The sequence below is a fragment of the Triturus cristatus genome, chromosome 4_1 (genome assembly GCF_964204655.1).
Source record: "Triturus cristatus chromosome 4_1, aTriCri1.1, whole genome shotgun sequence".
Classification (NCBI taxonomy): Eukaryota; Metazoa; Chordata; class Amphibia; order Caudata; family Salamandridae; genus Triturus; species Triturus cristatus.
In genome coordinates, this window is record NC_140585.1 from 1,118,512,377 (window position 1) to 1,118,535,247 (window position 22,871).

Sequence of the window (22,871 nt, forward strand, 5' to 3'; positions counted from 1 at the left end):
TACCCTGTAAAAGTGCAGGCGGATGCCGCCTGCACTGTGAAAAACACAGAGCAGCTGCTCCGAGTTTTCACATGAATGCGCTGCCCTGGGGGCAGCGCAAGTTCGCGGCTGCCCGGATGGCAGCGCATACAACATAATAGGGCGCATTGTGATTGTTTGCGCCCGGCGCACCTTTTAAAAGGGTGCAAACTATCACAATGCATAATACGGCCCCTGATATCCATTCTCCCATCACTGGCCAACAAATGATGCAACTGCTACATCTTTTTTTTATCATATTTCAAGCGTGAAGTTAGGTTGGTCGAAATCAATCAAATTTCTGGTTGGGGTCCCCTCTGAAGAGATAGTCTGGGCCCTGGGGTTCATTATACAGTTGACTGGTTTTAAATACTTGGTGGTGCATGTGGCTTGTTCTTTGCCTCAGCAATGGGCAACTCAACTCCTGGATTCCCTTCAGAGCAATCTGAATCATAGGTCACCTATCCCATTCTTTCCTATTACCATGCTCATGTATTAGTTATACATTAAAGGCTTCTTGGCTCTCAAATTTACACCGCATACGTGACTCGGTGTTGGGAAAGCATTCTCTACAGCTTCTATATGGTTTGCCTCCCACTACTAAATTGGCTTTTGGTATTTGGTGAGGCGGACTTCGTGTTAAGCAATGGGACATCAAATTGACTAGTAAAACCCCTGAGTGGGGAGATATCTCAGCTGAAAGATGTGATCTGCTGATCCCACCTTAAATCCTTCTCTGAATTTCAAAATAACTTTTATCTACATAGCTCTCAATTCATTTTTTACCTCCAACTGCTGCTTGCCATCTCCCCCTATCTGAAAGACGCAGGTGACATTGCAGAATTTAATCCATTGAAGGCCAAACTTGTGATAAGTGAATGAGGGTGTTTCACTACACTACATATATTTGTTAATCAGTTCTCCTGATCACTTTCTTGCCCTACAGGAGGCATGCGAGGAAGATGTGGGCGATCTATCCAAGGCGAAATGGTGGGATGCTCTTACGTCCCCAGAACTAGTGACCAGCTCCAAATGATACAGCTGAATTCAATTCAGATATCTTTATTGGGCTTCTTGCAACCAAATTGGATTGCATAGCTTGGGTAGGGATTTCTCCCGAACATTCTTGTGGTACCATTCTGTTGATAGCACCTTCTTCCGTACAATTGGAGAAGGGCCGTTTTCGAGGTTGTTTAAGGTGGTGGTCTTTATCGCAGATATTCTTATAGTCAATCCAGCATTCTCTCAAATTAGCTTTGTTGCCTACCTTAGAGGATCTAAATACAAACCACTATATGAAAGCACAACAGTATTTAGGCTTAGTGCTGGTTCCCCATGACACTGCTCAGCAGTGGAGTGCCATCAGCCTCTCTGCCTAGAAGGGTGGTTGTAGGAAATGAATAAATGTGTGTTCCTTCAAAACCTGTCTATGAAGTAAGGGAGCTCATTCGAAATGACATACTTTTGATGGAGATATGTGGGAGTGGCGCAATAGGCCTGTTGGGAGAGCCTGGTACCCTGAGTACTCTTCCTCTTTAAATGCATGTTAACTGTCTCAAATGTATCTATATCTTTTTTGTATCTGATAATCATTGCGGAATTATTCTCTCTAATATGTTTATTCTAAAATGCCAACAAAATGATCTAAAAAACTTGACGATAGGATAGGCAAAAAATAATATTCTATGGACATATATCGGTAATCCATTGATTTTAATTTTTTTGCTGGTAACCTTTTGCACTAGGGCTGTTTGCATACAACCTGCTGAACAGCACATTGAGCCCATATACACTGGAAAAAATCTTCTTTGTTGCTAGGTAACTGTGTTTTATCATATAGCCACGGTGTGGAGAAGATCCTTTGTGTGCTGGGTGGAAGCTGCTGACCTTGTAAGGATTTCCAATCTTTAAGTGGACTGTTACCTGTTAGCTGGTGAGGACAAGTCTTGCTAGCTGATGACGACTAGTCCTGTGTGGAATCAGTTCTTGATAAGGAACTTTCTATAATCATTGTCTGTAAGTTGATATGGACTCTGGAGACATGCCCTGAAAATTTCAGCAACATCTGAGAGAAAGAAAACGTTTGATATCCATTTTTAAAACTGTTATATGAGGTGTCTGCAAGTGGCCGGCTTCCCTGGTTTTATATATTGGTATATTTTCAGGTTAGATTCTCGTTAGATGTTTAAAGCTCTGCAGGAAGTAGTGGTGATACCTGATGAAGTGAGTAAATAAGAACTCCTGTGTAAGTGTGTCTGATGTCCCTGGAGCCCTGCTCAGGTACATGTTTAGATAGCCCGCTATCGACCCGCACCTTCATCCCCATCACCCCTCCCACCATCACCACTATGTCTGAATGATCTCCAGAATCCTAAATCAAATGCACTGTCCATTGAGAGTCGGGTCATCTTTAGTGAAGTCATTTACTTCTCCATTGCTTTTCTTAGATCTTGTTTGCTAATTGAATACGTAATTTAAAAAAAATCAACTATTTTGTTCACTATCAATTTTTAGGATGATATTCCTGCCATTACTTAGTTCATTTGTGCTGGAAATACTTTTCAATAATTTAGAATTTCCACTAATTTTGAATGCGATGTTGTTTTACCATTGAATTTTCTTTTTCTTTTTGCTCTAACTTTTGAAAATGTTAACAAGCCTTCTTCATTTCTCTGGTACATTTCTTAATCATTATCCTTACCTTAACTTTGCTGTGTACATTTAGTGTTCTTGTTTCCTATAACATATTTGTTATGTTGGTTTGTTTTAATCTCTGAGGCTAAGGTTCTATATGTGAGCAAAGGTTCCTCTCCCTGAAATCTGCAAACTCTCTGTCCGTCATTGCCCAACATGCCTGTTTATTACAGTTATTCTATACTGGTATTGCATTTGCAGTTTTTTCGGTGATTTCTTATTATCATGTTGCATGCAAGACCTCCATTCGGGACTGTACTCCATTGTCCATCAATTTTGTCTCATGAACAAAGTTCCCGGTATTTCTTTACTGTCTACCTGGCCCATTAAATTATTTTTATATTGTGTACTATGTCTTGTTTTAGTGGGCACATGTTTAAGTGCAGGGTCTTAGGAGGCCTTTTAGGCAGTTAATTATTGAGTTTCCTTTTGTACTGTGACCAGACCGTCGTCTACTGTGTGAGCATCCATGAGATTTCACCCCTGTGCCTCCTCGGCCTTTTTTGTCATCTTCCCCTCGTAACCCTCCTACACTCTGATACAGGGCTGCCATTTTAGCTCATGCTGCCTCATAGTCATATGTGCCGTTGTAGGGTTCCCAGGGCATTTGTCACCAAAATCTGGCTTTCACTGCAAACCTAGTCTCTCCACTGGAGAATGGCCCACCATCTGTTACCTGCCTCTTCTCTGCAGCTCTGGAAGCGCCCATAGTTCCTCTGCCTGCTGCTTATGGGAATATCCTCCATATTTTAAGCTCTCAATGCTCGTTCTTTGGTTGCAATATCCCCAGAAAACCCTTGCCATCTCTTTTCATCTAGTCCCATGAATCCTTCAGTGCAGCATTGGTTTGGCCCTTTTTGTTGCATCCCTTCAAATCATATAGACGCTTCAAATTATGCTTTGAGGAGAAGTCTTGCACTCAAGATCAATACCTTTGCAGGGCAGGCCCTAGTATTTTCATTTAGCATAGTAAGCCTTTTATAATTCAGCATTGTGTTGACCTACCATGCAGTCATATTATGCTGACTAAAAACTGTCAAATTTTATGTCACCCATTCATTCAGCCATTCAGCGCGCAGCATGCCTATAGTCCTAAATTCATTGGGGAGCCAGGTGATGTTTAATTTATTGTTTGTTATGTTTCTATACATTGTGGGGTAGGTATCTGCCACCAAAGAGCAAGCTCTAAACCAGCATTACTGCTTGACTTACTTCTGAAATTGCTTGTATTGCTTCTAGCCCAAGCACCTGTGGAACTGTAAATCCATGGAACAATCTACATACCTAAATTCCCTACACTCAGGGCCCAAACTGAATCAATTTATGGGTGCATCATCTCGTGTTCTCTGCTGACTTGTTCCAGCATGAAGCAATCTCTTTTTCCTTCAAGATATGTTGGGCGACCCATCAGGACACTGAGGTGCGTCAACCCCGATATGATCCCTTGGGTGTACCCAGTGGTGGCTGACATCTACAGGGAGGGGGGGGGGGGAGGGGGGCACGTGCTCAAATTATATATTAAAAAAGCGCACAAATATATTAAAAAAATAATTATTACCTACACGAACACGACGTCCTCCGGTCCCGACCTCTTCTTTGGAACTGGCACTAGAAGCAGCAACTCCCTTGGCCAATCCTAGGGCTGCTCTCACCAGCATGAGAGCAGCCCTAGGATTAGTGAGAACGGCCTCACTCAGCGCTCCACAGCACTCTGGAGGCTTTGGCTTGCTCTAAAGCAAAACGGCCATCCAAAAAGACATGCGCACTTTAAACAGTGCTTTGCCAGCCCACCCTCCTCCCTGCTGAGTGAAATGCTGCTGTCACTCAGCAGCGGCCCTCCCCCGTCCTGATGCTCTGTTCGGGACGGGGCATGAAAAGTAAAATGGTAAAAAATTACAATTGTATTTTTCATCTCTGGGGCTTTGGGGAGGGGGGTTTCAAGAAGGGCGACGCTCCTCTGCTCCAACGGAGAAGCCACCCCTGGGTGTATCGAGAGTAAGTGAATCAGTTACAGTTTGACAGATGGGATACTCTCTCAAAACTGGGCAGATATCCCGTCCGCCTTATTAAACAGGAGCCTTTGGATATAGTGCACTCGCCATAGGACGGAAGGGATATCTGTCACCTGTCTGCCAAACTCTAAATCAGCCCCTAACTCAAGTATTTGCCTTCCTCTACTGGCCTGTGGTTGGTATCTGTCTTCAAAGAATAGTTAATCGTCAATAGTGATTGAGGCATAATTTACTGAAATGTGTAAGTATTATGTAAATACATGTGTAAACCAAAGTCCCTTTGAAAACCTACACATATCTGGAATTGTCGAAATCCAGCATTGGGGTTTCCCTGCTCAGCGTTCCATGATTAACGTGTTTGAGCAAAAATATGGTAAATACGTTCTCACGTGATCTCCAAGCTCGCTGCACTGCACTGGCTAAGGTAATTTGGTACTCAATATCCAGGGGTGACTTTGAGTAATTCTTGAGTGGCTCTAGAAAAGGGTCTGACCTACTTTTTACCCTATATAAGGAAGGGGATATATATTTCTTTTAGGTCGAGCCTGAGCAGCGCGCATGTGCTGCTCTGCGAGGCTTCTTGTAAGCACTTAAAACTTCTATGTGTGGGTCTGACTCCCCCCACGCATTGGGTTGGCTGTTGCCTGTGTCCTTTTCTTATTGTAGCCTGCAAATGGCTAAAGGTGGTGGCATGTCTCACCTTTTTGAAAATGTTCACTCCCACAGCGTTTTGCTTGCGGGAGCGAGCAGAGGTGCGCAGGCTGGCATCTGCATTTCTCTCCTCGTGGGTCAGGTTACACGCACAGCGCCATGAGGAATTTCCGCACCTTGTGGGGATCTTGTTTAATCTTGAGTCCTGTAGCGGTGTCGGCATTCCTTCAAGCTGAATAGTAGAAGAGGATTCACGTGCCCTTTGCTGACTTCACCCATGAAGTGCATATAGCAGATTTGAGCACATTTCATTGAAATTTGCAACGGGAACTTCCAGGAAAACACGCTCGCCATTTTCGGCTTCTAAATTGTTCTTTGTATCTACCGCACGCACATTGTGAGCGTGATCCATGCACTCAGTGCTATTTCCGTGACCTCTTTGTGTACATTTACTCTTCAGCTTCCCACTCCAGCCTCAAATTGAGACCTGTTTTACCAAGAGTGTTCTTTCTGTTGGAAAGATCATTGTTTCCGGTCCATGGATTGTCCTGTCCTACCTCCAGCAGCTCACAGATCTCCCTTAACGCTTAAAAACACACACATATGCGCACATATGCATCTAACACACACAGTCAAACGCACAAACATAAGCGCTCTCACTGCGGTCACACAAACACACTGAAATATGCACACATCTATACACACGTCTCTCTCTGACGGTCAAACGCACACATAAACACTTTTACCACAGTTACACACATTGAAATATGCACATACGTGCACACAAACAATGTCACACACAGACACACATACACAAACATTCAGCGGTCACGCATACAAACACACACGTGTCGCTTGGGCGGGCATGCCTGTGCCTCACAGTGGAGCCGGCCTTGTATATTAGAGTTTTGCTTTGTGATGTTGGGGATGGCCTTACATGGCACTGGGAGGTGTTTGGCATTGAGCAACTGCCTTGACGGACAAAAGGTGGTGCTTAGCAGGACACTGAATGCTGCCTTCCCTTTTGTTTTGGTGCTCTCATGTATGATGGTGGGGTCTGCCTTAAATAACATTGGGTTTGGGGCAGGTGTTAAGCATCAGTTACAGACTACAATGGTTGAAGATATGAAAGGCTTCCCTCCTCTAACGCTGGTTCTGTGCTCGGTGGCTGCTGTCCCACCTTTCCACTCACCACAGGAAGCTGGCAGGCCAGGGCATAGGAATTACCTCATTTTCTTTGGTAAACACGATTTTGCAATCATTTAAGGTAAATGTTAAGCTGGAGTAAGTTCTTGGAAAGGAACAGTGTGTGAGTTTCCTAAACACTGTCTCCCTAAATAATGCCTGCAAAGCACGGTTTGATTTGTGGTCAAAGCTCATGTATGCATTGGCTTCAGGGCATTCGCTCTGTATTTCTTTGAAAGTGTTTGGAGCTTTTCCAGGCCGGCTGGGGCCATGGCCCTGTTCTCAAAGTGATGAATGTCAAATCTGTGGCAGAGCTGGTATCACAGCTTCTAGGCTTATTGTGGCGAAATGAGAAGTAGATTATGTGGCCATGTGAGAACCGCATCGTGCTGGGCGACCAGCATCTCTCTGTGCAGCAGGAAACGAGCGTGGAAGTGTGCCCGTCACCAATGAAATCATGCTATATGCAGCGCCCATGCTAACTCACTAAACCTTCACTGTAGCCCTGACAGAGCAACATGGAAGCACAGAGCAGTACCATGAGCCCCGTGCCCAGAATACAGCGGTTTTCGAAGCAATTGTACTGGCTAAATCACACATTCTACCTTGGTAAGCAAGGCTGGCTTTAGGCCGGCTTCACAGGTGCAGCCGCTCCGGGCACTGACATGGGGGTGGGGGCGGTGTCTACAAAAAATGTATGACTTAAAAGCACATCCTGCGGAGATGCTTGTGTGTCCAGCAGTTTTCAGGCAACAATACAACTGTGAGGATAACTCTAGTGATTACTATTCGTGCTGGAGAAACCGCCGAGTTGTATCTAATGGCAGTTTTGACTCATCCACGGAGAGCGCAGAGGGTTAATGTGCATGTTGCAAAGAACATGTACCATGCAGATCACACAAATGAGTGTGAGGGACAGGCCCGGCTCCAGGAATTTTTTGTTGGGTAGGCCATGGGTGTATTTGGGTGGGCCACTGCACTCACCAATATGTCGCTTCTTGTGGTAGCCTACAAACCCTAGATTACATCATATCTACTTGCAAATAGTCACCATGATACAACGGATCGTCTGTGTGTATACAGAGCATGTTGTGAGTTATTTGAAAGTAAGAGCAATGTCTGGACCTAAGTGCAAACCCTCAAATTCCAACACGCCAGGCCCAATTATCCACTTTTCTGCCATCCCTCTCTTGTGCACCTTATTTCACAGCTGACCTTGGGCCACAGCCCCATATCAGCCACCATCCAGCTCCACTTTCATTATTGCCATAAAAAAACATGAGTAAAATCCCCTTCAAACTTAAAACTTTGAATATAGCAGTAAATATAATTAGCAAGCACTTTAAAATATGTTCCACAGTTGCCCTAATGACCTGAATAAAACCGAAAGGCCATGACAGGGCCGGCTTTAGCGCTGGTGCGAAAGTCTTTTTTGGCGCCCCGCCAATGACCTCTTTCTTCGCAGATACCATTACTACCACCCTCTAACAGTGCCCTTCATCTCTCCGTAGCCACTCTCTTATATGCATCTCATTTGTTGTACAGCGCTATGCGCTACTCATATCAGTGTAGAGTGTCAGCACTTTACACCACTTACACATTATACTGAGACAATGAATCATACAAGATTGTAAATAGGTCTATAGGGAATGTCACCTAAGCCAATGAGGATTACAAGGTGTAGGAATCACATGTCATCCATACTGGTGGGCAGTATATTTTAAGAGGTTTTGGACTACGGAAGCACAAACTCAGGATGTAAAGCATGCCCCAGTGGTTGGGGGTTGGCTTTTCTAATAAAAATGTATATCTGCACAAACTCTTATTAGCAACATTAAAACAAAGAAAGACTGGGGAAGTTCTAACTATATAGTAAAACAAAAAAAGTGACGTTCTAACTATACCATTCACGTTTCTATGCAGTTCTTTCATGACAGTTCATGGGTCACTGTCCTATGTTAGGATTGTAACTTCTGAACTGCAAGTAACACAATCTCTGTGACAAAGGCAGTAACCCACTGAGCTATCCAAATAAAATACAGCTTATCTGCATTTAAAAACTACCAATAGGCAAAGGACTGCTCTCCAGCAGGATCATTAATCACCAGTTCTCTGGACATGTTTTATTGTTGTCTTGCATCCATGGCCATGATAATGATAAAAACAATTTAAATGAAGCATACACAAAGTATGTGCCTTGCTGGGCCTGTGCAGATTTAAAAAATAAAAACAAATAATACATTCTCTTACCTACTCCTTGTGTCAAAGCCTGATCTGAGTCAGGAAAGGTGAATCAGAATAAAAAAGTTATTTTCTCCAATGCTGAACAGAAATGGAAATATCCACGCAGGACAGTAGTCAAAAGTTACTCGGTGTCAAATAAAGAATTTGTTCCCTTCGCCGTGCTCCTATTGTACTTGCACGACACAGCCCACCTTTCTAAAAGGAGTTGGGTGATTGGGGATGGCTGTGAGAAAGAGCCCAGGCCCAATAACGCATCTCCCAGAATATAAAGAAAAGCAATGTTAGGCGAAACGTTTTAAATTAAAGTGCCCATTTTCTATTGGCCCTCGTGTCCTCACTGCGAGGGCCAAGGCTCATATTTGGGTGGGCCAGGCTCATGTTTGGGTGGGCCTGGCCCACCCGGCCCACCCTCTAGAACCGGGCCTGGTGAGTGAACTATGTAGCACTATAAAACAAGCATTTGCAATGCAATAGGTCTCGCATTTACGCGAGTTTGAGCTACTGACATTGCAAATGACAATGCCATTTATTTTTGTTTTCGTTTTTAAAACATAAATAAAAGGCATTGTCATTTACAATGCCAGTAGCTTAAACTCGCGTAAATGCGAGACCTATTGCATTGCAAATGCTTGTTTTTTTAATGCCATGGCCCTCCATACTCCTCGCTCTGTGCTCTACATGTCAGTGAGTTCCAGCTAGGCCATCGTCCTGGTGCCATCAGGACTGTAAGACGTTGAACCTTTCAGAAAGTGATTCGATGTTGTTGCCAATGAAAACTGCACGTGATGACAGTGTAGAAAAAAAAATAATCAGTCCACGTTGTTGTAAAAATGCATGCACATATTATGTATGGACAACGCGCTGATAGAGGGTTTATCATATACGGAGGTGCGTGCTCGTTAAAGGAAACAGTTAAGCCGGAGATCGTTGTCTCTCTGTTCTTGTTGATTTTGGAATCGGTTCAAGTCCGCGGAGCTGGAGTGTACAACCGGTAGGACCTGAAACGCGGTGTTTATCGCGCGCCTGTCGTCGGAAGAGTTTGTGTGCGTGGTCACCAGGGCCGGGCGCCAGCTCCTCGCGCGCCGCAGCGCCAGCAGGACGGCGGGCAGGGCTCCACGGCGCGTTGGGAGGCGCCCGCCGCCTCACGCAGTCACCTCAACTCCGCAGCCTGCTCGGTGAGTGCCATGGTTCTTGTTTCCGTTTGCATGAGGCGCGTTTTGCCTTCTGTCTATGTCGATGCTGTGGTTTTAAAAAAAAAAATATTTCTAGACTGCGCCACGGAGCCCTTCCGAGGCCTGCACCGAAATGTTCTAGTCCCAGCCAAGAGGAAAACTGTTTCCTTATTGGGGCCCGCTGTCCTTTGCCAGGAAACGACACTTGTTCACGTGTGTGATGTGGTTAATCAGGTGTTAGTTATGCCCTGTGGCAATTGGCAGCTACGAAACGTGAGGAATGCTGATGTTTCTGGTTGTGTATAGCTTTTGTTATTTTGACGGAAAGATACACAGCTTGCCTGTGTCAATCGTGTTTGAAGAGCGAAGCGAAGGCTGTTTTGGAATAATTACAACTGGGGTGGGGCATATTTACCTCTTTAGGGATATAGGGTTATCCCTTTAAAGTGTCTTGTCCGTACTGTTAGTGTTACTGCAGAACTGAAAGCATAAACAAGGCAAGCCTTCTAGGCAGCAGCTGCCAGGTTTTCTGGCGTTCATAGCCAAGTGTCTTATTTGTGCCTCTTACGAGAGCGAAATTTCGTTTTATTGGAACTAATTCCGTGCATATTTGAAATCTCAGAGGTAGAACCAGTGCAGATGTTTTTTCATAAGGATGCCAAAATGTTATGACCACAAAACTATTTCAGTGTAAGGCTCGCACAGCCAGGGATTCAGTGATTTCCACTGCATCACATGCTCTTTGACCTCACGTGAAATGACATGAAGCTACAAAAATGCATTCACTCAGCGTATGTGCTTTACTGGCTGCTACGGAGTGTATTGCTAGCTTGCTAACTGTGAATTGCAATCCCAGCCGTTGCACATTCTGCCCTGTTAGTTTTCAGTTACCTACTGCCGCTTGCACAATTTCCAAAACTTTATCCTGCAGGGAATCTTGATTGACAGGAAGCGTTCGTTTCCTATCATAGCAGCGTTACTGTTGGTTATTGTGTTTATCGGTTGATGAGCCGCAGGTCAGTGTGAAATTGACACGGAAATAGCATGCACACTGTAATAGTGTGTTTACGGCTCTTTTAATGAGATAGGCCTTTGCACACAGTTCCTACAACCTGGTTGGATTACCTTAAAGAAACTACACTCCTAGTACAAATATGGTATGATTTAACGCAATCATCTTCCATAAATTATCCACCCGGCTCCCTAATGGCACTTACCAGCACCCCAACTATCAACCTTTTGGTCACTCCTGATGGATCTGTGCGCCCCTCCTGACAACATACTACACCTTGCTGTACTGGATAACTGTTCTTTGACTGAGTCTACCACCGGACTCGGGCCTGCAGCCAGCATGTCCAAATCCAGACATGGCTCAGCTAGGCTCGGCATCCTTAGACAAGGCTAAATCTTTAATTTGTCTGTCCACCACAACTCAACCCCTCGACTAGCCTGGCAACCCTGAGATACGTTTTATGCCATTTTTGTGTGCCCTTTCTTTCAAGGAAGAACTTCCCCAACAATTCTTGTAAATGTACCACTTCAAACCCGTCCAAATAAAGTGGAGAGGTGTAGACTACGTGCCCGAACCTTAATACTTAATGCAACAAGTAACTGACTCTAATCTTGACTAATCTGACTAATCTAATCTTGACTAGTCTAATCTGACTCTTGGGGAGAGGAGTTGGCCTAACGGCTAGGGCGGTCGACCTCAGATCTGGGGAACTGGGTTCGAGTCTCGGCAATGACGCTGAACATCCTGTGATTCTGGGCAAATCACTTAATCTCCCCGTGCCTAACAAAAATCAATGTGTGTCCTCATGTAGTAACCGGTGCTACGTAAAGCGCTCTGATACCCGATTCGGGTCAAGTTCGTGCATTATAAAACTCAGTAAAAAAATAAAATCATCTTGTTGACCCCTGTTTCCCTATTAGCAATCCTCACCAGTGGTGGCTTTGTAAGTTACACTTGCATTAGGCCTATAATGTGAATATGAGATCACACGTTCAAATGTCTCCATGGCCAACTCATTCTTCCATCCTTTCCGAGGTTGGTAATTTGAGTACCTTTAAACTGGATAACAATAACATCTTTTATTTTATACTAATTTAATCGTACTTTTAGACCTCAGAAATGTTTCTTGATTCACTACACTAAAAAGCTATTATTCTTTTTGTTATCAACAGTTCATGTGCCCCTTTTCTTGGAAGCAATATCTTCTAAACTGCGGTTGGCTCTTGCCACTACTTTTATGTGTCCTTGTGTAAAGTTTTTGTCCTCATCAAGGATGCGTCTGTATTCTGCGCTAGTTAGTTCTCCCTGAGATTTACGATAACCCTATCTGGTAAAGTCACTCTTACCTTCAACTCCATCTGCCTGGCCAGCAGTTTTACTCCTTTCTGACGTCCATAGCCCCTCTATGTGTCAGGATTCAATTCCCTTAGCTAGATATTTACTTATATTAAATTACTTGATCCTATATTTCGACTCACCTTGACCAATCCCAGACAGGCAGTTCCTCTGCACTCATACTTAATAATCCATACTTAGGAATCTGTCACCTTGCATGAAAAATGGAGTGCTGTACATTACCGTTTGACCTCAGATTCCTAAATGTCATTTTGGGGGACACACAAACAGACACACACACACACCCACCCACCCCACCCCAGTTGTTGCCATGTGGTCAGTGTTTCCATATTAAATGGCTTTTTTGTTTTGCTAATAACTTTGGCACGTTTGACGAATCTTCACAAAACTTGCCAAAACTATTATCCTTTTTTGACTAGTTTCTTCATGGAAAATTTCGGGGGATCCGTCAAGCGGGGGATGAGAAAAGGCAGGTCTCAGAACGCCTATTCACCATTCCTTTTTCCCAGACATTACCACAAGAACTGCTGAACAGAATTTCACCAGATTTGGCAGGAAGCTAGATCTTGGTCCAGAAAGCGTGCTTTTTGTGACTTGTAAATTTGTTTAGTGGTTTTGAATCTCCAAAAACAATTGTATGTTTGGAAAGCTGGTTTCAAGGGACTCTCTCTCAAGTCCCTCTAACCTAATAAAATGGGCAGGGAACAAGGCTTTGATTAAAATATCCCCTTTGGCTCTCGTTTAAACAAAAAAATAGGGGTGTGCGCAGTCCCCTTCCCTGAGCCTGTTACAGTCCAGGGGAGCCCACCCTTCGGAGCCAAACACTTAATTTACAGGGGAGGAAGTTGCACGGTCCCCCTTCACAAGCCCAAATGGGCCCTGGGAACCACTTTCGCCAGGGCCAAACAATAAGTACAGGGGTGTGTAACCCCCCTACCTGAACCTTACAAGGCCCTGGAGAACCCCATCCCTTAGGGCAAGTTTCTTAACTGTGTCCCGGGGAGCTCACCCCCTGGACACATTGGTTTTCCCTGCCCGAAGGACCACGGGCAGGCAAAGGAGAGTGCTCCCACCCAACAGGAGCTTTGATAATGCTCTTTTGCCAGGTGGGAACTCACTTCTGTTTCCCTTTCCACACTCCTACTGGCAGGGAAACTGTGATTGCTCCTGCCCATAAGGAACAAGCAAAAGTAGCTGCTCTCGGCAGGCAGGAGCAATGCCGCCTCCTGTTGGGGAGCGGGCTGAGAACACGGTGGCACTGGGACTCACCCCACAAACCCCAACGCTAAGTTTGGCACTGGGGGATGGGGTACCTGGTGCCCATTTGGACTTGGAAAGGGCGGCCGTGCTCCCCCTCCCTTTTTCGGAAAATATTTGGCCCTAGGGGATGGTGTCCCACACGCTATGTTTTTTTAAAAATATTTGGGGGTGGGCAACCCCTGGAGCTAATTTGGGCCCAGGGACCGCATTCCCTGGGGCCAACCTATTCAAAAAAATAATCAGGAGTGTGCACAGCCCTCCTCCTCAAACCTGTTGCGGCCCCCAGGACTACTTGCCCTTGGCCAAATTTTTAATATACAAGGGAGAGAGTGTATGGCCCACCTCCCCAAGCCCAAATAGGCCCTGAGGACTCCATCTTCCATGGTCAAACAAGAAATAGAGGGTAGGCGGGGTGTTAGCCCCCTACCCGAGCCTTACAAGGCCCTGGGAACTCCATCCCCGGGGACTGGTTCTTTAACTGTGTGACAAGCACAGAGAACATCTTTAATTTTTTTCATAGAGAAAAGCTAGAATATTTCTGCATGTTGCTAAACATTCCGAGCTACTACAACTTTATAGTTTTAAAAAAACCTCATTTGTATTTAACTGGTTATATAACATCAGTTTGCAGCAAATATCTAACAGGTTTTTGATGTGTTTAATTTTGCACTAGAGGTTTTACTTTTACTCTACATGTTTGCAAACATGCTTGCTCTTTCATATGAAAGAACTACACAACAAGTTTTAACTGTTTTTTGGGAAAGGTGATTGTGTGACCATGTGTCATATGGGATAAAGTAACCCCTGGTATACATGATGAGGATATTGCAAGTCACCTCGAGCTTCCATAACCTTATAAAGGAACAAGACCTTCAACCTCATTCCTCTGTATGGAACTCCTTGGTGACTTGCAATATCCTTATAATGTACGTCAGGTGGGTAATTCTTCCCTTTAATAACTGCACTCCCTCAATGACCTATGTACATATCGTTGTTAGATAAAAGCAGGCCAATTTTTTTTTTTTGTATGTCTTCATGCTGGTACCTTAAATGGTGAATTTTCAAACTTTTAAAGTTTTTGGTTGTATGTTTTATATGGTGGCGGTCACCCACTGTGTAGTTACTGGATTCAAGCTAGCCTAGCTGATGAGGGGTGATACCTCGAAACTGGTTCCAGGATGCTTGTTTCCAGTCCAGGGAGGACCTGGCCTGGAAGTTAGAGCTGGACTGTTCCGATGAGGAGAAGGGTCAAGACTGATTTGCATATGGCTGGGTTCAAACTGGGGTGGCATAGTGAGCACAAGAACGATGGATTCAACCCAGATGTGTTGACTGGGGATGAGTGGTTAAAAGGTTTCAGCAGTCCGTCCATTGTCTTGTTGTGTTTTCTATGTTTCACCCTAAGTGGCCAAGTGTATGCCCAGACGTGGGTCCCTTGCTCACTGTGCCACTGGATTCAAGCTAGCCTAGCTGATGAAGGGTGATACCCAAAAACCGGTCCCAGGATGCTTGTTTCCAGTCCAAGGAGGACCTGGCCTGGCAGTTCGGGCTGGACTGTTCCTATGAGGAGTAAGGTCAAGACTGATTTGCATATGGTTGGGTCCAAATTGGGGTGGCATAGTGGGCAAAAGAACGATAGATTCAACCCAGGCCTGTTGACTAGGGGTGAGTGGTTGAAAAGTTTCAGAAGTCCATCCATCATCTTGTGTTTGCTCAAACCGCTTACTTCTTGTTTGCAGTGCTTGCATAATCGTTACATATAGCCCGAACTTGACTCAAGGGTATCGCGTATCACAGTGCTTTACACGAACACCAGTTGCATTACATGAGGACATATTCATTATTTTGTTAGGTGCGGGGATATTAAGTGATTTGCCTAGAATCACAAGAATTTGTGCGTCCTTGCCGAGACTCGAACCCAGTTCCCCAGATTTGGGGTCGACCGCCCTAGCCGTTAGGCCACATCCTCTCCCCAAAAAGATTGAGCAATGGCAGCCGTTATTTTATGACAGAAGGGTGATGGCCAGCTAAAGTCCCAGTTTAGGGTCTCAACGTCCAACTACTTATTTCTAGATAAGGAGTTAAGCCATTTATTCTGTTGTGGTCATGAACAGATTAGGGTATTTGTTCAAACTTTGTATATTTTTGAGTTTTTGTACTACACTAGCAGGGCCCTCCTGTGAGGCAGGTAATCTGAACAACGACTCAACCAAGTTTCTTCAGCAAATACAGAGTCAACAAGTTAACAAACCATGTGCTTGCCTGCTGAGACTGCAACACAAGTTGTTTTCTTTGTTTTGAGAGACCTGGGGGATACTGATTGGCTGCTTTTCTTTTCAGAACGAAAACACGGTCCAATGTGCAAGTCTCCCCCTACTCCAGCTTCTCTACCCGTCAGTTGCAAAACCGCAGTGGTTCAGATGAAGCCGAAAGAAAGTATCCGCTGTCCGAGCCCTGTGGGCAATGGTCCAAAGTCATTCAGAAGGTCCAAAATTAGTGCATTCACCTCCAGTGTAAAAAAGCCACAGAAAGTCGTCACTTCAAAGGTGCCCAAAGATAAATTAAGGTAAGAACTATAACAGACGTATTTGTGCCTTTGTAAAGGGAGCGGAGCTTGCCTTTGTAATGGAAGGAAAGCACTGTCTGTTAGGAATTTTGCCCCTGGGACTACCAGGGCACACCTCAATATGGAACACAGTAGTGATCTTAGGACGATGTTAATTTTATTTGTACCTTCTCATTTTCGCAGGTGCACTATTTGTTACACCCTCGCACATTGCATAAGGCCTCATTTTCTGTCAGAGGCTGCATGCCTGTTACTGTAACTTGAAAGTAGCCGCCTTCTGGGAAGTGACGCAATTGGTGTCAAAGGTTCATGCAACCGTTGGCAGCAAAAGCTCTTGTCCAACCTTCTACTTTTGCGTGCGACCTTGCATGTTATGTATGACTAAAATCTAGGCGTTGTTTATTGGGATTTGTGGGTTAATTTTATCAAACATCCGTGAGGAGATTTTTAGGAAAAGTGAAACGTGTCTCAGTCGACAATGTTTTGTGATCCCACAACCTTATGGCCATCTTGCCCATATCCCATTGTACATGAGAACCAATTGAATGCCAGCAATAACTAGACAACACCTTTCTCACGTTATTTATGACATTAGTTTACTCTCGCACTGAAATACCGTTTTTATTGGTGCACATTCTGTCAATTCCACTAAAATCAACCAGTCCTAACTATAACTATCTACTCGTCGCCAGTAGATAGTTATAGTTAGGACCGTGTTTCCATAGGAAATCTGAAAATTCTATTTTAAATAACTTTGGCGCCGGTTGACGAATCCTCGGGAAATTTTCAAAACTAATGGGGCGCTCCGCTCAGTTCCTACCCTGAAAGTCTCGGGGTGATTCGTCAAGCGGGGGCCGAGAAAAAAGGGGGGTCCCAAAACGCGTTTTCCCCATGCATTTTCCCACAGGAGCTTTAGTCGAAGGTACAGCCCGAACGGCTGAACAGAATTACTTGAAATTTGGCAAAGAGGTAGTCCTCAGGTCAGGCATGTGCCTTTTGCATATATGGTGTAAATCCGTTCAGTAGTTCCTGAGGAAATCAAAAGTAAAATCACATATATATCTGGGCGGAGCCTAACCACACATCTCATCGTGAGATCTGATTGGCTGTCAGCACTTCATGCAAGAAGTGTTGGCAGCCATCTTGGGACCAATATACATGATAGCACCTCATTAAAAAGCATTGCAGTTAATAGAAGGTTTTAAGACTTTAGTTACATTATAAATCATTTGTTGATGGTACCATACTCATTTTAGGAATTCTGGTGTGTTCTAAGGTGAGTTTACCATGTGAAAAAGCCTTCTGCTGTGATAGCATGAATCATGTTTGAGAGAAAACTATTTTCTCATGCTTTTCCAACATAGGTTTGGAAGGTGATCTATAAGCTAAACTGAGAGCATATTTTCTGTAAATTCACATTATCTTTCTCAGTCATGTGAGAATGAAGTCTGACATTCTCAGTAAAACATGTACATCCAACAAGGGCAGAGACTGTCAGTTGATTCCTTTGTGTTCTACTGCAGCTTCCCAGAGTGTTCTAAAGAACAACTAGAGAGCCAACAGTCCTACTTATGACAAACGTATAGCACACCTGAAGCCATCTTGGTTGGCATAAAGTGGTAACTCTTAAAACATTTAATTTAAAAGGGAACAAAATGAGGGGATTCATTTTGCCATAGAAATTATGATTAGTGCTGCAGAAAGAAAAATTAGGGCACATTTTCAGTGACTTCGCAAATCCTCTTCTATTTCATTAAAACATTCTGACATGCAGACAGAAACATGCACTTTCAATACCAGCAGCAGACTTCCCTGGTGAGCAGTAGCTTTACTACAGTGATCTAATAAGCAACTAGAGTGCTAACATTCTGAATTTATGGCAAATGTGTGACACATCTGAATGCCTTCTTAATTGAACCAAAATAAAAAACTGAAAGTATTCCCACTGAGGAGACTGCAGTAAATGAGGAAATTAGGAAACTTCATAACTAATAAATCTCCCAAGATGGCCACCAGAGACAAAAGAGCCCAAATGTAGCCCAAATATCACCCAGATGTAGCCCAAGTATAGCCCAAAGACAGAATGTCCCAGAGTGTTCTTAACAACAACTAGAGCGCTTACTGTCTTACTTATGACAAAAGTATGGCACACCTGAAGCCATCTTGATTGGAAAAAACTGGTAACACTTAAAACATTTAATTTAAAAAGGAACACAATGAGGGGGTTCATTTTGCCATAGAAATTATGATTAGTGCTGAAGAAAGAAAAATTAGGGCACATTTTGAGTGACTTCTCAAATCCTCTTCTATTTCATTAAAAACGTCTGATATGCAGACTGAAACATGCACTTTTAATACCAGCAGCAGACTTCCGTGGTGAGCAGTAGCTTTACTATAGTGATCTAATGAGCAACTAGAGTGCTAACATTCAGAATTTATGGCAAATGTGTGACATATCTGAATACCTTCTTGATGGAATCAAAGTAAAAAACTGAAAGCATTTCCTACTGAGGAGACTGCAGTAAATGAGGAAATTAGGAAACTTCATAACAAATAAATCTCCCAAGAGGGCCACCAGAGACAAAAGAGCCCAAATGCAGCACAAATATCGCCCAGATGTAGCCCACATGTAGCCCAATGACAGAAGTGTGCAAAACACTTATTTTTTGAGTATTTGCAGTTTTATATAGTGCAGACTTGTCAGGTATTGGAGTGCTTTACATAAGCATTGGTTACATCACACAAGACCAAATTCATTTTGGTTGTAGACATGGGGAGATTAAGTGATTTGACCAGAATCACAGAATGTTGAGCTGAAACAGAAACTCCAACCTGGTTCCCCAGTTGCAAAGTCTGCAGCTCTGGAAGTAACACCACATCCTCTCCCCTAGGTGCAACATTTAATCAGGTGGTCAAATGGATAAAAAAACATAAAGAATACAAATAATGTAAAAGTTCTTTGTCGCTATTTGAAAACTCAGAAAATATGTCCTCATTTTAGTTTTTTAGAGCACTAACCATAATTTTGATGCAAATAAGACCCTCTCATATATGTAATTTCTAAAGGAAATACTCTAGGTATTACAGTTTTGATTACATCAAGATGACATCAGGCTTTCCACACTTTTGTAATAAATATAGAATGTTAGCAATCTAGTTGTTCATTGGGATACTGTTGAGAGGCAGAGGCGAGGGGCACGGACTCTGAAAATTGAAGGCAGGTAGGAGAGTGCAGATGCAACAATTTGACCACACTGGGCAGGCAGGAAGGGCAGTGGCAGCACAACAGACTATGGAGGGCAGTGGAAAGGGGGGCAGGGGCAACAAACCAACAATACAGGACTGGCAAGAGAGGCTGTGGCAATATAATACACCATTGTGGGCAGAAGGAAGAGGCAGTGGTAGTACAACCATACATGCCAACAGACCCGTTTCAGCCAGGAAACGTCCAATGTTTTTAAGCTCAAATGGGCTTTATTTGATTTCTCTCCTGTCTACAATCTCCTCTTTTTCAATGTAACTCAAAGGGGAAATACAATACCCCAGTTTTTTTTCAAAATCTCCCTCTTACCAAGTTCAAAATGTTCGCAAGTATGGTACATTGGATCATGGTAGGCAGGAGGAATTGGGGTAGGGACATGGACTCGGATAATAGAGGACAGGAGGGACATGGAGAGGTGCACCAAACTGACCCTACAGGGCAGGCATCAGGGTTTGCAGCAGCACAATACACCACACAGTGCATGCGGGACAGGAGTGCAGCACAACAATCCATAGAAAGCAATAGGGAGGGGACAGGACCATGCACATGGACAACAGAGAACAGAGGGGAAAGAGGCAATGGTAGCTAGCTGACCATAATGGGCAGACAGGAGAGAAAGCTGCAGCATAACAGACCATAAAGGGCAGGAGGGACGGATCAGGGGCATTACAATGGAACAGACAAGCCAGGAGGGAGGGAATAGGAGTCTGCACATGGAAACAGAGGGCTGGGGGCAAGGGGGCAAGGCAGGAGCAGCAAGATGACCATGGAGGTCAGGCAGGTTGGGCACTAGAAACAAAACACACCATGGAGAGAAACAATGAGACTATGATGGCATACACACAGACCATGGAGGGAAGGTGGGAGGGGGTCAGGGGCAGCTAGCTGACCACACAGGGAAGGTGGGAGGGGACATGGCAGCACAGAAGACCATGCATGGCAAGCGGGAGGGTTAGTGGCAGCACAATGGCTATGATGGGCAAGAAGGAGGGTGCAGGGGCATGCACAAAGGACCATGGAGGATAGAAGGGAGGGTCAGGACCTGGGCACAGACAAGAGAGTTCAGGGGAAGGGGCCTCACAACAGACCGCGCGGGCAGGCAGGAGGAGCAGTTGCAGCACAACAGACCAGGGAGGGCAGAAGGGTGTGGCAGTAAAATGGACCATGGAGGACAGGAGGAAGGGGATAGGGGCATGGCATGTGGACAGGCAGGGTGGAGGTGGCAGGGACAGGTTACAGTCATCTGACAATGCTAGGCAGGTGGGAGGGGAGAGGCAGCTCAACAGAACACTCAGAGTAGATAGGAGTGGCAGGTCCATGGAACATGGTGGGCAAAAAGGATGGAGCAGGGGCATGCACAAAGACATCGGAGGGCAGGGGGAAGGAGAATAGGGGCAGCAAGCTAAGCACAGAGGCTAATCAGGAGGTCAATGATGAGCCATAGAATTGGGCAATGGAGGGCAGGAGGAGTGGACTGGTACATCATGCTAAATGGAGGGCAGTGGCAGTGCTCCAGCGCGGAGTGCAAAATCCCTCCCTACCGTTGCGGACCAAAAGATCTCACACACGCACACTATCCATACATTCGCTGGTGGGGCCCATAACACCAACACACACTCACCATCAGTCCGTACGAGAGGCGATTATCCTTCCAAGTGATGGATAATGAGGGAGGAAGATACCACTTTACCCTAATGAGCAACAAACCTACAAACCCTTCTTATACTCATTAGGCCCTAGATTCTACATTTGGTATTCCCCTCATGACCGGGATGGATATGTTAGTTGTAGATTTAAGTGAATTTCTAATACTGTAATTAACCTTTTCATTAACACATTTCAATGAATAAACAACCCAACTCATTTCTGTAGATGTTCAAATCCAAATTAATATTAATATTGCAGATTAAATCATTCATTTGATCAAGTTGCCATTCATATTTACCTATTCTGGCTAAAGTCGTCCTCTATGCCAAATCTGGCAATCTCGCAAATCTATGCCCATCAATTTAGCAGGTTAAGTTCATCAGGATTTTGGGCATTAATTCAGTCCGTCAAAGATTCAGGCTAACAGCTGTCCTGCAGTGTCACCGTCCTCTTTGTCAGCATATCATCAGGAAATCGTAGGAGCAACCCTCCAACCTCTCTATTCTATGGGTTTTATAATAATTTCAATAGCAAAATGTAACAATATTGAGTTTTAAACTGTTCTGATTGGCTGATCAGGGGTCAACCTCTTTGTTCCCATAAGGTTTAGTCCATGTTGTCAGCATACTTGCTGGTTCCGGTTCTTTAATAAAGCCTTTTGTCTGTAGCGCTGGCACCTTTCCCAGTGGCCTTGATAAGTACAGCTTGCCTGGGGTCAAGACAGGGCCATTGTTGCTCATCTTTTAGCGCAGGCGCACTTCACCCAAGCCTGGTTCAGCGTCGGCAGTTGGAATAGGCACCAAAAGCAGCCATCATTTGATAGGCCAGAATAGTCAACTTAAGCAAAGAAACACAAAAACATAATTAATACATAGAAATGACTAATTAAATGTTATTCCCTCGCTAATACCCATATGTGTGTGTATTTATCTAGCCAAAAGCACACTCAATGCGGTTTATACTTACTAAATAAAGCACGAATCACAATTTCATCACCAAAGCGACATATATCATGCAATGTTCTAATTATCTATCATTAATATGCGTCCGAAATTTAGTTCACGTCATTAATTAGGCCATGCAGATGCAAATCCCACGTGTATTTTGGTCATTAATAAGGTTGATTAGTTATTTCCACATCACTCCAAACCATTAGTACGATTATGATTAATTAATTCATCTAATTAATAAAACGACATGCAAAATGGGATGGGTATACAAAAATTTTGCATAACCCGCTCCAGCAGTAGCACATCAGACCATGCATGGCAGGAGGGAGGAGGGTAGTCCATGGATTCAGACAACAGAGGATAGGGAGGAGGTGGATGGGGCAGCAAGCTAACTGTTCAGAGAAGGTGGGTATTAGGAACTTTATTGTTTTTAAAATGTGTGTCTGTGCAAACTACTTAAAATATGAACAAGTATGCAGCATAATCTCACTTTTATTCAGGAAGAAGAGGACGTTTGTGACTGTGACTCCGGGCTCACTTGGCAGAAACACCCCCTGACCCTCCACCCCCCATCGCAAAATGTAATGCCCGTGAAAAGGGTAGGTGGACGCAGTGTTATATAGAACATAGTCCTGAGAGCACGATTGAAAATGAAAACTAGATATAGTATATGGTATAAACTATGCACCAAAAAGTGTGATATAAGATGAACCGGGGCGTGAAATATAATATGCAATACATTGTGTGCAATGACAGATTCATTGGAGAGCGCGAGATAGCACAGGCACTAGCGCGTGCTATGCGATATGCGCCTTGGAGTGTAATATGCACAGGGCAGTGTT

The 22,871-nt window shown here is 44.2% G+C and overlaps 1 protein-coding gene across 4 annotated transcripts in view; it reads left to right on the forward strand.

Annotated features, from left to right (window-relative positions):
* Positions 1–22,871, forward strand: part of ATXN7L1 (ataxin 7 like 1) — a 226,305-nt gene that overhangs the window by 29,352 nt on the left and 174,082 nt on the right. For 2 of the 4 annotated variants that reach the window (XM_085654141.1, XM_085654143.1), the window contains exons 1-2: positions 9,616–9,979; positions 15,945–16,170. In XM_085654141.1, the coding sequence (XP_085510267.1) occupies positions 15,962–16,170 (209 nt within the window). In that variant the 5' untranslated portion in view covers positions 9,616–9,979; positions 15,945–15,961. Of the gene's footprint in view, positions 1–9,615; positions 9,980–15,944; positions 16,171–22,871 lie in introns of those variants that run through there. The other 2 variants (XM_085654144.1, XM_085654142.1) reach the window with 1 other exon arrangement.